The sequence below is a fragment of the Musca autumnalis genome, unplaced genomic scaffold (assembly GCF_047663935.1).
Source record: "Musca autumnalis isolate F117 unplaced genomic scaffold, ASM4766393v1 scaffold_4, whole genome shotgun sequence".
Taxonomy (NCBI): domain Eukaryota; kingdom Metazoa; phylum Arthropoda; class Insecta; order Diptera; family Muscidae; genus Musca; species Musca autumnalis.
In genome coordinates, this window is record NW_027411977.1 from 249302396 (window position 1) to 249317119 (window position 14724).

Sequence of the window (14724 nt, forward strand, 5' to 3'; positions counted from 1 at the left end):
TATGTGGCCACCTACGCCAACCTACTTTGCATCACTGTAAAGATGGGAGTTTCTACTTTCATAGTCAGGCTTTGCTTTTAGATAGTCCCCAACCAAAGCTGTGATATTCTTCATTATAATTAAAATCGCAAAAATGAAAATTTGGGGTTTATTTGCGACTATTGTGATATCTTCGTTGTTTGATCACCTACGAGAACCTACTTTACATCATTAGAAAGGTGATATTTTTTGCTTTTATTGTCAGGTTTTGCTTTTGGTATACCCGTATAGAAGCTGAGATATTAGCTTTGGAAAAAAAACGTTGTCTTTTTATCCACATAAGTTATCCGACCATCACCAAAGTCAATAGGCTTCTTCCCCTCCGGGAAGTAATTACAAGGTTTAGATGGACAGACGGACGGACGGACGGACTGGCGGACGGACGGACTGACGGACGGACACACATAGCCATAGCCACTTTTTGGCCAAAACCAACTTATAATACCCTCCCCACATAGTGGTGTAGGGTATAAAAACGATCCTATCCAAGAAATAGCATTTCAGAAAAGAAAATGGGATAATATTGCAGATTTTGTTGTAATGACGGATCCCAAAACCACCAAGCGTTTACGCGGTTTTAGTTTCATTACTCCTCATAAGATTAATCTATATAAATAAAAATCAAATGTCGTTCTTTGGTAATGGCATCAGTTGAGAACGGCTGGACCGATTTGGATAATTCTTTCTGTGAAATGCTCGCCATAACCCGACCACTCCGCAAAGAAAAATTGACCACACCCAATTTTAAGCCCACTTTTGTCATTTTTCAATTTTTATCTTTTCTACAAAAACTACTGAACCGATTTTTCTGAAATTGTCAGGGAATGTACAGGGATGGCCCCCGGTGAAAATAGTATGCATATTTTCTTGAATTTTGAAGAGGGCCTATTTAAAAAAAACGACTTATCTTTCTGAATAAAAATCAAATGCTGTCATAACCCAACTTAGGTTTTTATGGAAAAAAGTTTACCATGCCCACTTTTTCCAATTTTCAATTTAAATCTTTTTCTGCAAAAACTACTGAAATTGTCAGGGAATGTACAGGGATAGCCCCCGAAAACAGGCTACATGTTTTATTGAATTCCAGAGGAGGCGGGGTACCTCCCCTATGCGATATTTAAAAAAATTTACGGATTAAAAAATTTAAAAAATTTACGGATTAATCTACAATGTAGGTACTTCTTTAGGGCCTAAAGATCTGATCACGCCTGTTTTTTAAATATGTCATAACTCCAATATTAAATTTGTAGGTTTCCTAGAAATATTTTTAAAAATCCACGAGCCTTTGTAGGTTTCCTAGAAATATTTTTAAAAATCCACGAGCCTTTGTAGGTTTCCTAGAAATATTTTTAAAAATCCACGAGCCTTTGTAGGTTTCCTAGAAATATTTTTAAAAATCCACGAGCCTTTGTAGGTTTCCTAGAAATATTTTTAAAAATCCACGAGCCTTTGTAGGTTTCCTAGAAATATTTTTAAAAATCCACGAGCCTTTGTAGGTTTCCTAGAAATATTTTTAAAAATCCACGAGCCTTTGTAGGTTTCCTAGAAATATTTTTAAAAATCCACGAGCCTTTGTAGGTTTCCTAGAAATATTTTTAAAAATCCACGAGCCTTTGTAGGTTTCCTAGAAATATTTTTAAAAATCCACGAGCCTTTGTAGGTTTCCTAGAAATATTTTTAAAAATCCACGAGCCTTTGTAGGTTTCCTAGAAATATTTTTAAAAATCCACGAGCCTTTGTAGGTTTCCTAGAAATATTTTTAAAAATCCACGAGCCTTTGTAGGTTTCCTAGAAATATTTTTAAAAATCCACGAGCCTTTGTAGGTTTCCTAGAAATATTTTTAAAAATCCACGAGCCTTTGTAGGTTTCCTAGAAATATTTTTAAAAATCCACGAGCCTTTGTAGTTTTCCTAGAAATATTTTTAAAAATCCACGAGCCTTTGTAGTTTTCCTAGAAATATTTTTAAAAATCCACGAGCCTTTGTAGGTTTCCTAGAAATAGTTTTAAAAATCCACGAGCCTTTGTAGGTTTCCTAGAAATATTTTTAAAAATCCACGTGCCTTTGTAGGTTTCCTAGAAATATTTTTAAAAATCCACGAGACTTTGTAGGTTTCCTAGAAATATTTTTAAAAATCCACGAGCCTTTGTATGTTTCCTAGAAATACTTTTAAAAATCCACGAGCCTTTGTAGGTTTCCTAGAAATACTTTTAAAAATCCACGAGCCTTTGTAGGTTTCCTAGAAATATTTTTAAAAATCCACGAGCCTTTGTAGGTTTCCTAGAAATATTTTTAAAAATCCACGAGCCTTTGTAGGTTTCCTAGAAATATTTTTAAAAATCCACGAGCCTTTGTAGGTTTCCTAGAAATATTTTTTAAAAATCCACGAGCCTTTGTAGGTTTCCTAGAAATATTTTTAAAAATCCACGAGCCTTTGTAGGTTTCCTAGAAATATTTTTAAAAATCCACGAGCCTTTGTAGGTTTCCTAGAAATATTTTTAAAAATCCACGAGCCTTTGTAGGTTTCCTAGAAATATTTTTAAAAATCCACGAGCCTTTGTAGGTTTCCTAGAAATATTTTTAAAAATCCACGAGCTTTTGTAGGTTTCCTAGAAATATTTTTAAAAATCCACGAGCCTTTGTAGGTTTCCTAGAAATATGTTTAAAAATCCACGAGCCTTTGTAGGTTTCCTAGAAATATTTTTAAAAATCCACGAGCCTTTGTAGGTTTCCTAGAAATATTTTTAAAAATCCACGAGCCTTTGTAGGTGCTCCAAAAACATTTTTAAAAATCCACGAGCCTTTGTAGGTTTCCTAGAAATATTTTTAAAAATCCACGAGCCTTTGTAGGTTTCCTAGAAATATTTTTAAAAATCCACGAGCCTTTGTAGGTTTCCTAGAAATATTTTTAAAAATCCACGAGCCTTTGTAGGTTTCCTAGAAATATTTTTAAAAATCCACGAGCCTTTGTAGGTTTCCTAGAAATATTTTTAAAAATCCACTAGCCTTTGTAGGTGCTCCAAAAACATTTTTAAAAATCCACGAGCCTTTGTAGGTTTCCTAGAAATATTTTTAAAAATCCACGAGCCTTTGTAGGTTTCCTAGAAATATTTTTAAAAATCACGAGCCTTTGTAGGTGCTCCAAAAACATTTTTAAAAATCCACGAGCCTTTGTAGGTTTCCTAGAAATATTTTTAAAAATCCACGAGCCTTTGTAGGTTTCCTAGAAATATTTTTAAAAATCCACGAGCCTTTGTAGGTTTCCTAGAAATATTTTTAAAAATCCACGAGCCTTTGTAGGTTTCCTAGAAATATTTTTAAAAATCCACGAGCCTTTGTAGGTTTCCTAGAAATATTTTTAAAAATCCACTAGCCTTTGTAGGTGCTCCAAAAACATTTTTAAAAATCCACGAGCCTTTGTAGGTTTCCTAGAAATATTTTTAAAAATCCACGAGCCTTTGTAGGTTTCCTAGAAATATTTTTAAAAATCCACGAGCCTTTGTAGGTTTCCTAGAAATATTTTTAAAAATCCACGAGCCTTTGTAGGTTTCCTAGAAATATTTTTAAAAATCCACGAGCCTTTGTAGGTTCCCTAGAAATATTTTTAAAAATCCACGAGCCTTTGTAGGTTTCCTAGAAATATTTTTAAAAATCCACGAGCCTTTGTATGTTTCCTAGAAATACTTTTAAAAATCCACGAGCCTTTGTAGGTTTCCTAGAAATATTTTTAAAAATCCACGAGCCTTTGTAGGTTTCCCAGAAATATTTTTAAAAATCCACGAGCCTTTGTAGGTTTCCTAGAAATATTTTTAAAAATCCACGAGCCTTTGTAGGTTTCCTAGAAATATTTTTTAAAAATCCACGAGCCTTTGTAGGTTTCCTAGAAATATTTTTAAAAATCCACGAGCCTTTGTAGGTTTCCTAGAAATATTTTTAAAAATCCACGAGCCTTTGTAGGTTTCCTAGAAATATTTTTAAAAATCCACGAGCCTTTGTAGGTTTCCTAGAAATATTTTTAAAAATCCACGAGCCTTTGTAGGTTTCCTAGAAATATTTTTAAAAATCCACGAGCTTTTGTAGGTTTCCTAGAAATATTTTTAAAAATCCACGAGCCTTTGTAGGTTTCCTAGAAATATGTTTAAAAATCCACGAGCCTTTGTAGGTTTCCTAGAAATATTTTTAAAAATCCACGAGCCTTTGTAGGTTTCCTAGAAATATTTTTAAAAATCCACTAGCCTTTGTAGGTGCTCCAAAAACATTTTTAAAAATCCACGAGCCTTTGTAGGTTTCCTAGAAATATTTTTAAAAATCCACGAGCCTTTGTAGGTTTCCTAGAAATATTTTTAAAAATCCACGAGCCTTTGTAGGTTTCCTAGAAATATTTTTAAAAATCCACGAGCCTTTGTAGGTTTCCTAGAAATATTTTTAAAAATCCACGAGCCTTTGTAGGTTTCCTAGAAATATTTTTAAAAATCCACGAGCCTTTGTAGGTTTCCTAGAAATATTTTTAAAAATCCACGAGCCTTTGTAGGTTTCCTAGAAATATTTTTAAAAATCCACGAGCTTTTGTAGGTTTCCTAGAAATATTTTTAAAAATCCATGAGCCTTTGTAGGTTTCCTAGAAATATTTTTAAAAATCCACGAGCCTTTGTAGGTTTCCTAGAAATATTTTTAAAAATCCACGAGCCTTTGTAGGTTTCCTAGAAATATTTTTAAAAATCCACGAGCCTTTGTAGGTTTCCTAGAAATATTTTTAAAAATCCACGAGCCTTTGTAGGTTTCCTAGAAATATTTTTAAAAATCCACGAGCCTTTGTAGGTTTCCTAGAAATATTTTTAAAAATCCACTAGCCTTTTTAGGTGCTCCAAAAACATTTTTAAAAATCCACGAGCCTTTGTAGGTGTTCCAAAAATATTTTTAAAAATCCACGAGCCTTTGTATGTGCTCCAAAAATATTTTTAAAAATCCACGATCATTGCACCTAAAGTTGAACTGACTGCCGAATTTTTTGTTAAAGATAAAATATTCAATGTTGGAAATCTAAATGACGAATTGAAATCTTTCAATTGGCTCAGAAATCTATGAAACATAATTGCAATATTAAAGCCCATTGCTATCAAAGACCTTGTATTATAAATGCCGAACCTTATGATGAATTGTCAGTCTGCAATTGGCCACGTAAACAAAAGCCAGTTTGTCATGCCAGAGATTTTCCGGGCAAAAGGTAAGAGGACTACTTTGTATTTAAGATTTTTTGCTTTGTATTGAAATCGTAATTGTCTTTGTAGTACAAAACCATTTGAGCCAATTTTTAAACCATTTGAGCCAATTTAGGAAAACATCGAAATTCCTATGGATTTTCATATCATTTTCTGTTATTTTCAGTTGTTCTTCAAATAATACCCTAACATCTGCAGGAATTTACGACCTGACTCAAGATCAAAGTCTTTACATGGCTCACATTCAACATGGGCATGGCGATTGTTGTGAGCTGTGTCGTCAGTACAAGGAAGTTTTTATGAGATAAGACAGGCAGATTCTAATAAAGATTTTGAAAACAACAATCGAAGTTTTATTAATGGGCCGATTCCGTACAGCGAGGCGAGTCGTGTCGCGTTGTCATATGCAATTTTTAGATTCCGTATGGCAATATCACCTGACGTCGTCAAATTTTGTCGCCGAAATGTTCATTTTCCGGCGACAACAAATTAGCTTTCGCCGTACATTTTTACTAACGAATAAAAATAAAATAAAAAAAATAATTTGTTATCGACGATTATTTTCTATCGCTGTACGTAGTGCATTTTTTAAATTTTGTCACAGAGACGATAGACGACGCGACATGACTCGCCTCGCTGTACGGAATCGGCCCATTAATAAAACAGAATTTAACAAAGAAGAAACTTATTGAAAAAGTTCGATGCGAAATAATGACGGAACATTGGAATAAAATTTCCTGCGAAAGTTTTTCTTTTCATCATTTCAAAAAATATTCCCATATAAAAAAGCTTCCCTATTTATTTATTTATTCTTCAGTAATATCAAAGCCTTCATGGCCAAAAAATATATTACATAGCATATAAACCTGAAATCATAAATTTAACATGTTCCTATTGTTGGCTCCCCAGCCTTTATTTACCTCAAGCTACTCGATTAAATGTACAATATGAAGGTCCATTGGCAGAAACATTACCATCAAATCATAATGTAAATTAGAGTCATTGAAACATACACAAATAAGTTCTAGTTCACAATTCTACGAGAGAAATGCCTTATAAGTTTCAAACGAAACGCATTGTTAGAGTGTGAGAAGATTCGTAGTTCAACAGGCAAAAAGTTCCAGCATCTAGCAACTCGGACAAGGAAACAATTCTTTTAAGAGGTTTTCAATACCAAGACAGAAATTTTAAATAAATTTGTCGTTGTGTATCAGTTGGCTTTGCCGACAGGAATATACTCTGAACCTGTAACAGAAATCGTTTACATTTAAATAGCTAAAATAACCAGCTAAAATAGCTGTTGGGCACGATAATTATCAGAAGGTCTTACTGACGTTGCACATCGTAATATTTCTCTCAAATTAAAAACAAGTTCGAATATGGACTATATCGGGAATCCCTTCAACCAAAACTTCAAAATTTCTCTCTCAAAGCATAAGGATTGCTCGATGATTCTTTTGAAATTTTCATAAAATGAATAGAATGTTTTCGTGGACAAGTTCATGATTTAATTTAATGTTTCCAAAGTTAGGACTATGTCGGGCCATTCCTTCAGGTACCTCCTTAGCAAAAGTTCAAAACTTTATTCGGAACGTCCACAAGCGTTGAGATAAACAGCACAAAAGTTCCCAAAAGCACTATAATTTTGTCGCCACTATTTTGAATATTCCGATAGGATTTCGGTTGTATAGCCGGTATTCGATCTGTCATGAAATGAAATTCTCAATTCGCATTGACTGACACACGGTACTGATACTTTTTTACTTATTATAAAGGTATGTTAAACTTGTTGGTTCCAGGACTGCGAGCATCCATCTATCTGTTCTAAATGGGATTGTCATTATCTGAAGTACAAAAAATAGTATTAAGCTATTCTTTGAAACTTTCCATATGCATCGTTTTCATGCGTAATGAAGTCAAATGAAAAAGACATTCATTTAACTGGAAGGATTGCATGAATTGGAAATCATCAGATTTAAGGGGTTACCTAAAGTCGGGCAGCCTAAAAACCAAATTCTTGTTTTTTTTTTCTTTTAAAAAATTGACAGATCTAAAAACTCACATCTTGACTCACCGGATTATAAAAAGTAAATAAGGTAAAGCAATGTGTTCAAAAAATGCAGTAAAATTACATGTTTCTTTTTTGACAATCTCAGTGTTGCCACTCATATTGAATTTGACTTCACATTAGATTGTCATCACTTGCAATGCAAATATTGCATTTAATTTATTTCACATAAGGAAACCCAAGCCTAGTCTAAGATGTGCTCATGATACAATAAGAAGGTAGCATTATCAGCCCAGCTGATGGTAACATAATGTGTCAATTGCATTGAATTTATGTCAAATTTTGACATCTTATGTTACCAAAAACGGCAGTTGCTCTACCTTCTAATTGTATCATGGATGTGCTATTTCAGTTCCTTTGAAAAGAATTTATAATTTATGAAAAACGAGTTTTTGGTATGCACAACTGGATTACCCCTTACAGTTTCTATATGCTACTATATACAAATCAGAATGAATTTCTCCCTTCCACGCTCATACCCAACCAATTTTGTCCCAATCGTCTATAAAAATTGTCTACTTGCACGTAAAATTACTTTTTTATTATTATTATTCGGGCATAAGATGAATGTAGTGGCTGGGCTCAGAAAATTTTTAAATTTTGTCCACAGGTAGATCTTGGAATGTTGATTACGATAATATATCTATTATGTTTGGGAAGTCCGTATTCCCGAGATATAGGCTTCGATAGCTCCGACAACCCACATGATTTTTGACCCAAAAAATAATTTAAAAAATATGATCGCGTTAGCCCTTTTTAGCATCTGTCCATAGGAAAAAGTCTTAAATCCCGGCCGAAGGCCTGCTATTTTCGACAAAAAATTAATTTTTGAAAACTTTCTGTGGAAAAAGTTTCAAACCCAGCCACTACATTCAACTTTCTCCGTTAAAATATGGTTGAAAAAATGCTCCCTAGTCAAACGGTAGAATACCCTCCATCAACGTTGACATACAATTCCTTTGGATCTAATTGATTTCATACCAAAAGAATATTGGGAACAAATTGAATACTCCAGCTGGGGGAAAAAATCTGAAATTTTTTTTTTAAATTGTAAGTTTTTTCTAGTTAGCCAGCCTTCGGCCGGAGATTTGTGACACGGGAATAACATTTTTTTAATTTAAATTTTTTTTCTTGCTTTAACAACGGAATTTTCGGAACTTCAGAGACCCATATCTCGGGAAGTATGTACTTTCCCACAACAAACTTTATATTTTTGTAATCAGGACGTAAAGATCTACCCGTGGTAAACATTTCAGATTTATCCGCCAGCTGGTAGAGTATTCAATTTGTGCCGAATATTGTATATACGTCTAATTTACGGAGACAAATGCCAAAGCAGATGAGCTTGGGATTGATGTAAGTAAGGGCTGTGAATTTATCGTAATGCGGAGTATCCAGGGGGAAAAGCAACCAATGCCGGCTAAGCCAGCAAAAGTCTTTCCAAGAAAACTTTATAATCCTACTTTTTCTACTCGACTCGGTTATTATATCTGCAATTCTGGTACCAGAGTTGAATCTTAATATAAAAAACATCAAATGTTTGTATCTAATGATGAAGGTTAATATAGAAAACTCCTTAATCCATTTTCCCCCTAAATTCTTTCATATAAAAGCAAAGTGATTATGTGAGATTTTACATCAATGCACTACATTAGCCAATTGCAATTGATAGGCTTACCGTTTAGCATCTCTCTGTGCATTCGTTTCCTTCCATAATACTATCCCGCCACAAAATATAATTGCTTGTTGTGTTCTTAATTTTATAAAACAGTTGCTTTCTTTATTTTAAAGAAATCCTGTGGTTTTTATTTTAATAAAAAATAAATCGATGGCATTCAACAGTCACTGACCGCAATATGCCATCATCCTCCCGATAATTGTGTTGATGGTTGTTTGTTATTTTGTTGTTGTTTATTACACAGCACAACTATGAACTAATCAGGTTTAAGCAGTTTCCATGGGTTGGGCAGCGGTTTCTTCAGTGTATTTGCCCTTGTCCTTACCCAAAGCAGCCAAACGTCCCTTGCCGCGACGTTCCAAGATAGCTTTACGATCCTTGTCCAATTTCAATTTGACAATCAAGCACTTGGAGGGATGGATGCCGACGTAAACATTGGTACCATTGGCGTTTTCACGTTGGATCTTTTCAATGTAGACGACGAACTTCTTACGGTAGGCTTGGACAACCTTGCCGACTTGGTTACCCTTGAAGTGGCCTCGTACAACTTGTACTTCATCATCCTTGCGAATGGGCATGGAGCGAACGTTGTACTTTTGACGCAATTCCTTGGAGAGGGGAGCCGACATAAGGCGACGGCGAATATGGGAGGGAGCCTGGAAATGGCGCTTGCGGTTCTTTCTGCGGGAAGAGGTCACAAACTTGTTCAATTTCATTTTGGATGTGCTTTGTTGGGTTCACTGCAATGTACAAAAAAGAAAAGAACACATTAATATATTATTCACCAAATAAATCACTTTGTATTAGGTGTAACATAAATTGTAAGCGTTAGTGAAAATGATGGATCTTTACACCATCTAGCACTTTGTTTATTTTCGTACAAGGAAAAAACATAACAAGTCAATCTCTTTTTGTTAGGCGGCATCGTTGCAGTTGGTGTTGTCTCATTTTCATTAACACTTTTCCGTGAAATTTTCATATTTTCTAATTCTTTAATTAATTGGTTATTTTTTTTAAAACGTTTTTTATTTCAATTCTTTTCGTAAGGCACGATGTTTTTTGATTTAAAAAATTCACAGGGAAAACTTACACCAAACAACTATCGTAAAAATACGAAAAAGAAAGAAATTGACAGTTGCGCTGTCGGAAGTAGCAGCGGCCAGTTGTCAAAGAAATTCGTTAAGTTTGACAAATGTCATTGGTAAAATACAACTCTTAACTGAACGAAAGCAAGTATCAGAGTTGTAATTTAGGTTGGATTTATTTTGTTTTTCAATAAATGAAAAGAATTTTCTGAAATGTTTTCAATATTTCTGTAAAAAAATGTTCGTTTGATGGAATTGTTTGATTTGTAGCTTTAAAAGTGCCAAAGAACAGATAAAAATACTTTTCTCTTCAATGTAATCTATTTACGGCAAAGATGAAGGAATAACAAAAATTTGTCAGTACAAATGTCAAAGTAAAACGAAATACAAAAAAACAAAGAAAATCAAGGTAGCAGGAAAAGTAAAAAAAATGATTTTGCTGGTAAATAAATTAAATAAATGAAAATATAGACCAATAGATTTTGTTATCGTAAAAGTAACATACTAATTATTTTATTATGTTTATATAAATTTAAAAATTAACTTTAAATCACAAACGTCAGTGTTTCCTAGGTTTGGCAGTCGTGGTTTTTGTTTTGATTTTGATCTTTATCGAGTCATTGAACATTGTTTCTTCTTCTTTCTTTTGTAATTTTATACTTTCACGTGGAACGTGGATAATTAATAAAAATTATAAATTTTAGGTTTCAGAAAAAAATTAAATAATGGCTGAGTTAATGGTGCGTAGTTCAACTAAAATACATTTACGAAATCATAATAAACTTATTTATAACTCGTTTTCAGCATGGAGCTTCTTTATTGTCAAGACCGGCTGAAGAATTTGGTAACGATGGACTGGTGGAGGAGATGTGGGCAGTAAAGGCCATGGATCATGCCGAAGTACACTTTAATGTAGGTATTATGATGGAATACAAAATTAATTTGAAAACATTTTAAACAATTTAGCTATAGTTTTTAGTTTGATTATTCTATAAACAAAGAAATTACAATCGAGCTAAACTTCCGAAACGTCAGTTGCTTTGCAATTTTTAGATTTTGACAAAATATTTCAAGTTGCACACCATTGCATTGTTCCTCGCATGCAACTAAATGCATCAGCAATATAAATGATATCCATCGATTTGGTAGGAAATTTACAGGCTCGGCAATATAAACACTGTTTCCTAAAACAAAGCAAAAAATTCTATTTATACGAATAATGTAGTCGCTAGTGGGATTCTCTAAGGCATTTTTTTGTTACCGGCAAAAATTGGTAAAATTAAAAATCGGTATTTAACGAAGTTTATTTATTTATTTCCAAATAAACGTATATCAAGATAAAAAAACCTGAGTTATAAAATAATAAATTCAATTCAATTCACTTAAATACATTAATATATAACAATTAATTATTATTTAAATGCAGATATATTTCTTCGCCTCCCCAGCCATAAAAACAGTTAAAGACGAAAAACAATAATGGGTACTTTACACGATATGTTTTTTACATATGAGTTGTCACTTCGCATATACATTTTATATGGGAGAAGTGACAACTCATATGCAAAAAACATATCGTGTAAAGTACCCATAACAAAAAAAAAGTCCAATGAGTAGTAACTCAACATGTGCTGATTTTTCAAAGACTGACTTATATATGACTTGTATAAATATAAATGGATTATTGTACAAGTGGCCTTTGCATGTATCTAAGGCAGTGATGGACACCAACAACAACTTTCCTATGCCCGCGGGCATACGACACACACGTACACTGTAAACACATTCGTTCGGTTAACGCATTGTTTACGTTTCCACTTACACTAGCGCAATTTATAATCTGCAAATGTGTGTTTTTGGCCATCACTGATCTAAGGATTTTCAAACGAAAAGAGTTATTTGTGTTGGAAAAATACGTAGTTCTATTGGTAAAAAATTCCAAAACCGAGCGACTCTGACTAAGAAAGACCTAGAAAAAAACATCTTTCCAAATCCTAGGAATAAAAATCTGAAGATTTCTAGTAGAGTTTAAACAAGTAAATATCCTTCTAAGGGCAAAAGGCATATCATTTTTAATAAGATTGTAAAAAAGAAACACACAACGATATTTGACAAACATATCGAATGAGCACCCTAGGAAACGAATGACATGGGCAGACACATGACTACTTCGTCGAAGATTAAATAAAAAACGTGTAATAGTATTCACAAAGTTTGTCGGTAAGTCCAAACTAAAGTTGGCGCTAGGTACTACCGACAGCAACCATTTTGTCAACTTTTATTGACACTTTTCGTTCATAATTTAGCGTTTTAATTTTACCGATTTTTTGTCGTTAACCATAAAATGCGGCAGAGGAATCGAACTACTGCGATTTTTGTTATGACACCTGCACTTGTTCATTCTGAAACATTTTCACCTCCAATATGAATAATTCTATACAAACTATAGATATCAAAAAGAGTGTGACTTTTGTACATAGAATTATTTTTAAAACAAATTTCTATTGCAGCTGATTACTAGTGTTCATCCCTCATGTCTCAGGCTTACACCCTACGATGATCAGATTTACCAAACATTTCGCCAAGATTTTCCAGATTTAAAAGTTGACATCTTATCGGATGAAATTTTAAAGTCTCCCGAGGCAAAGGTTGCTTGGCGTAACTTCGCTGAGAAATTCAATAAGCTCGAAGATTATTCGTATGGAACTTTAATGCGGTATGTGTGAATATTTGGTTTTATATTGCATTTATTTTTAACACATAATTTTATTTGCAGGGCTGATGCTTCAAAGGAATTTTCTCCAGAAAATTCACTACTTGTAGTTCGGATTCAATTCTTGGCTATTGAAATTGCCCGCAATATCGAAGGTTATAACGACGAGGTATATCGCAAATTCCGACCCGCTCCCAAGTCATCGCTGCCAAACGAAAACAATGGAAACCAACAGCAGGAAGTTTCCCAGTAATTTGAAAGGCATACAGTAGGTTAGCTTCGTAATAAGGATATTTTTACAACAAACACTATGAAGTGTAGTGTTGTATGTATTTTTTATAACTATTTAAGTAAAACTTGTAGAATGTAGAAAAAATAAAAGCTTGGATCTTTTTCAACAGAACAAAAAACGACACTATTCGTTAGAAACCCTTTACATATGAAATAACTATTTCACACGAATATTCCAGAATAGATCTCTTCCATTTCACGAGTGTAACGCATACTCTTTTTAACTTAAGGGTCGATTATGGATAGCAACTCAACTATAGTTGCGTTGCCAGAAGAGAAAATCATACAATTAAAATAAGTTAAATGACACAAATTATAGTCAAATTCATTAAATACTAGTTTTTGAACATTGAGCTACAAATTTAATTGTAAAAAGTATGAAATTTCAATGCGGAAACGGAAATTTCTGTTATTAAATTTGCTGTCGGCAACGCAACTGGAGTTGGGTTCCTATCCATAATCGAACCCTTAATCACATGTAACCTTCTTCTTATTACCGAATTAGGACGGCGTGTCGAAGACAATAAGGCTGACTTCCGTATCGTCAGTTGCTTTACAAAAGACTGAAAATCAGCGAAGTATTCAGTCCAAATATGAATATCGGCGGTTATCATGAATGAATTGAAGAAAGTAAAAAAAAATCAAGGGGAATTGCCGTTCATGATAACCCTCATCAACTCCCCGCGAGTTTTCTCACTTTTTCCTTTAAGTTGAAACGGCAGAAAGACAAAATGCACGAGGAGTTTACATTCATCCTTATTACGGTTGGCGTTGTCGTATCCGCAATTGCAAACTGACGTGTCGTCACGTCTAATTGGTAATATGGACATATTATGTATGTATTTTACGGCGTTTATATTATAGTTTTTTGCAGGGTTAACCTTCTTTGTGAGGATTAATTTGAAGTATACACAATGGAAATGGCATTTGAAATCCAGACCCACTGGTTTAACACGGTTATATGTAAACGGCCTTTTTGAAAAAAAAGCAAAAAATTTAAAATTTTTAAAGAATTCTTTTGCTAACAAAAATTAATAGTATTATTAGAATTATTAGTAGATCATTTTTAAACTATTAATTCAGAAGAACAACTAACGCTGCAGTTTTTACAATCAAAATAAATGTTCGGCGTAGACGTTTTTGTGGTCGTTTGCGTAGTCGTTGTCGTGGGGATATTTTTTGGTACCACCTAACATTTACGACAACGACAATTTTTTTCTGATACAAAATTAAAAAATATATATTTTTTTATTGTAAAACAATTCGTTTGTTAATTCGAATTATTCCATTTGAAATTTGAATTATTCCGTTTGTAATTCGAATTATTCCATTTGTAATTCGTATTATTCCATTTGTAATTCGAATTATTCCCTTTGAAATTCGAATTATTCCATTTGTAATTCGAATTATTCCATTTGTAATTCGAATGATTTCATGTGTAATTTCAAATAAAATAATTCGAATTACAAATGGAGTAATTCGAATTTCAAATGGAACAATTCGAATTACAAATGGAATAATTCGAATTTCAAATGGAATAATTCGAATTGCAAATGGAATAATTCGAATTACAAATAGAATAATTCGAATTACAAATAGAATAATTCGAATTACAAATGGAATAATTCGAA

At 33.2% G+C, this 14724-nt stretch overlaps 2 protein-coding genes across 3 annotated transcripts; one reads left to right on the plus strand and one right to left on the minus strand.

The window, feature by feature from the left end:
• Positions 1 to 9101: 9101 nt before the first annotated feature.
• Positions 9102 to 10234, minus strand: RpL26 (ribosomal protein L26). The gene is made up of 2 exons (XM_073987559.1): positions 10095 to 10234; positions 9102 to 9744 (listed from the first exon to the last, which is right to left on the minus strand). Exon 2 carries the CDS (start codon positions 9718 to 9720, stop codon positions 9271 to 9273), a length of 450 nt encoding a protein of 149 aa, XP_073843660.1. The 5' UTR covers positions 9721 to 9744; positions 10095 to 10234; the 3' UTR covers positions 9102 to 9270.
• Positions 10235 to 10457: 223 nt separating this feature from the next.
• On the plus strand, positions 10458 to 13212 carry LOC141401229 (protein PBDC1). 2 transcript variants are annotated; one of them, XM_073981303.1, is made up of 5 exons: positions 10458 to 10531; positions 10794 to 10829; positions 10894 to 11001; positions 12600 to 12805; positions 12866 to 13212. In XM_073981303.1, exons 2-5 carry the CDS (start codon positions 10815 to 10817, stop codon positions 13053 to 13055), a joined length of 519 nt encoding a protein of 172 aa, XP_073837404.1. In that variant the 5' UTR covers positions 10458 to 10531; positions 10794 to 10814; the 3' UTR covers positions 13056 to 13212. The 2 variants fall into 2 exon arrangements, with proteins under 2 accessions (XP_073837404.1, XP_073837403.1); XM_073981302.1 differs by lacking the exon at positions 10458 to 10531 and having other exon boundaries at positions 10672 to 10829.
• The last annotated feature ends 1512 nt before the right edge of the window (positions 13213 to 14724 follow it).

Bases quoted from the DNA above. Each gene is read 5' to 3' on its own strand.
- RpL26 (XM_073987559.1), bottom strand. From the start codon at position 9,720: ATGAAATTGAACAAGTTTGTGACCTCTTCCCGCAGAAAGAACCGCAAG.
- LOC141401229 (XM_073981303.1), top strand. The intron at 11,002-12,599 runs GTAGGTATTATG...TTTCTATTGCAG, and splicing joins ATGCCGAAGTACACTTTAAT to CTGATTACTAGTGTTCATCC. The intron at 12,806-12,865 runs GTATGTGTGAAT...TTTTATTTGCAG, and splicing joins TCGTATGGAACTTTAATGCG to GGCTGATGCTTCAAAGGAAT.